General features: G+C 48.0%; 1 protein-coding gene across 1 annotated transcript; it reads left to right on the forward strand.

Moving 5' to 3' along the window:
• Positions 1-1,753: 1,753 nt before the first annotated feature.
• Positions 1,754-2,683, forward strand: LOC138812427 (vomeronasal type-1 receptor 4-like). Its single transcript, XM_070000375.1, has one exon. The coding sequence runs from the start codon at positions 1,754-1,756 to the stop codon at positions 2,681-2,683; it is 930 nt and encodes a 309-aa protein (XP_069856476.1).
• Positions 2,684-2,893: the final 210 nt, after the last annotated feature.

Genomic DNA, 2,893 nt, shown 5'->3' on the forward strand with positions numbered 1-2,893 from the left:
TTGACCCTTGATTCTCTGATATCAGGCTCCTGAGATTGCATCAGTACAAGGTTAAATTTTTCTTTTCTAACAGAATATATGATGATAAAACATCATATATGAGACTGAGATGAGGAGGGCTGGGAAGGTGGCTCAGTGGTAGAGTGCTTGCCTAGCATGCATGAAGCCCTGGGTTCAATTCCTCAGCAGCACATACATAGAAAAAGCCAGAAGCAGTGCTGTGGCGCCAATGGTAGAGTGCTAGACTTGAGCAAAAGCAGCTCAGGAACAGTGCCTAATCCCTGAATTAAAGTCTCAGAACTGGAAAAAAAAGGGAAGGGACACTTTTGGTAAAAAATTTTGGGGATAAATGGCTTACACAACGCTGAGGTTGTTTTCAAACAGTCATCTCTATTTGGGCCTCAGTGCCTCCTGCTGGCCTACTGGGATCCAGGAGAAGTTAGCGACTACACCACTCCCTTGCCCCCTGGAGAAGCACCAATGAGAAAGTGAAAAGTGTAATTGACACATGGGGGAAAAAAAGTTTACTTAGAACTTGGCTTGCCACACCAGGTGAAGGGAAAATCACCGCTCCTGTGGGAGACGACCTCAGCTGCTGCCCTCCTGGACCCCTATCTAAGGAGCCATCTTAAGATCTGAAGTTCCCTTGTGCATCTCAGAATGGGCCGCCCTGCGAAGCATATCCTGAGAGAAGAGGCGAGCACTTATGCCACTGGAGAGGCGCAGCCTGCAGGAGAGACCCCAGGTTCCACACTCTGTGTAAGGGATTACCTTAGGAGCTGGGAATTGGGATTGAATCTGGTTGCATGATAACGAAACAGGGAAGGATAGTAATGGGCTAGGACAGTGAAAAGAACTGGGGTTCTAGGTTCCCCAGTCCCAAGCCCTGTTGGTTCCTAACTTCCTCTCCTTAAGCGAGTCTGTCCTGGTTTATGACAAGTGAGGAGGAATCCTGATTGTCAGGGCGCTGGGGAACATGTGTTCACATCCGCGACTCTAGAATGGCATTTGAACCTAAAATTGCCCCTCTTGGTCTCTTTCATACACCTCCTCCTTCACCCACACCATCCCCACTGCAGATGTGGTTCATCTTTCTGGTTTTTCTTCTGTGAAATGTGGGCTCCGTTTTGAGGAAAGTGTGACTCCTGGGACCCACTTCTGCAGCCAGCGTATTGAGGTATAAGTGCATGTCACCCGGGAAATGTGTCACGCATGTTTCTAAATTTTTTTTAGTCAGTCAGAGAGCTTGAACTTGGGGCTTGCCCATTATACCTCAGCCCTTTTTGCTCAAGGCTAGGCCTCTACCACTTTGAACCACAGGTCTACTTCTGGTTTGCTGGTGCTTAACTAGAGAGAAGAGTCTCATAGGCTTTCTTTCTCTGGCTGGCGTTGTATTGGGAATCCAAGGTCTCAGCCCCTGAGTAGCTAGAATTACAGGCTTGAGCAACTAGGGCCTCACTTGTTTCGAATCTTAGATCTGATTCTACAGAGGAGAAATGTAGCCGTCTTCATCTCAGAACTTGACTCACCTTCCCTTACTGCCATTCCTCCAGGTTCACCCATTTTCCTGAACATGCCATCTTCCTCTTCCCGATGGATGAATAGAATTGATTTTTCCTAATACATGAGAGACAGTAGGACAGTATTTCTAGTGGTCTGAATGCTGGATGGAAAATGTGGAGTTCCCTAGGCACTGTGCAGGCCTCCGTTTCCCAAGCCAGAACCTCTGGATGAGACTCAAGGAACAGAGAAGATGGCAGATGCGCATGTGCCCATGGGGGTGATCCTCTTAGGCCAGACTGTGGTTGGGTTTGTTGGTAATTTGTCTCTTCTCTCCCATTATCTATTCTTTTCCTGCATGGGGAACAGGATGAGAGCCACAGACTTGATTATTAGGCACTTAATTGTGGGCAACTTCCTAAGTCTTCTGTGTAGGGGTGTTCCCCAAACCATGGTGGCTTGGGGCTGGAGAAATTTCTTCAATGATGTGGAGTGCAAAATGATCTTCTATCTGTACCGAGTGGGCAGGGGGGTGTCGATCGGTTGCACTTGCTCCCTGAGCATCTTCCTTGCTGTCAGCATCAGCCAGGGGGACTCCAGGTGGGCAGGGCTGAAGGGGAGAGCTCACAAACACATTGTCTCCACTGTCTACTTTAGCTGGGGTGTCTTCCTCCTGGTGAGCATTGTTTTTCTCATATTCATGACCGGACCCAAATCACACGAGAACATGACAAGCTTAATGGCCTATGGATACTGTTCCTCCGTGCGTCACGACCCAGCTGCTGATGTACTGTACTTGGCCATGCTCTCGGTGCCTGATGCTCTGTGTCTGGGGCTCATGCTCTGGGCCAGCACCTCCATGCTCTTAGTCCTGTACAGACACAAGCACACAATGCAACACATCCAGAGGACCAGTGTTTCCACCAGAGCCTCTCTTGAGTCCAGAGCTACCATAAGCATCCTCCTCCTGGTGAGCTCCTTTGTCTTCTTTTACTCCACATCCTGCATTTTTCGGATTTGCTTGTTTGTGATTTACAATCCTAGCCCTGTGTTTTACCATATGGGGGTGTTTGCTATGGGCTGTTTCCCAGCCCTCAGCCCTTTCCTGTTCATGAGTGGGCACTCCAATTCTTGCAGCCTCCTCTTCACCTGCACAAAGAAGAAGAAAGTGCTCCTCCGCTGAGGCCAACCAAGCTTGCATCTCTGTTGAACTTTGCTTGGCTATTCAACAATCTCCACAACTAGATAAAAGTTACCTTCTGAGAGATAGAGGTGTGCACACACATCCACACCTGCACATTTGTGTGCTATATATCTGTGTGTGTTTTCATCTGTCTCTATTGTACTGGCCTACAAAACTATGTGAAAGCAAAAATGTTAGATTTTGAAATAA

Source organism: Dipodomys merriami, unplaced genomic scaffold (genome assembly GCF_024711535.1).
Source record: "Dipodomys merriami isolate MVZ:Mamm:240054 unplaced genomic scaffold, mDipMer1.0.p SCAF_57, whole genome shotgun sequence".
NCBI classification, from domain to species: domain Eukaryota; kingdom Metazoa; phylum Chordata; class Mammalia; order Rodentia; family Heteromyidae; genus Dipodomys; species Dipodomys merriami.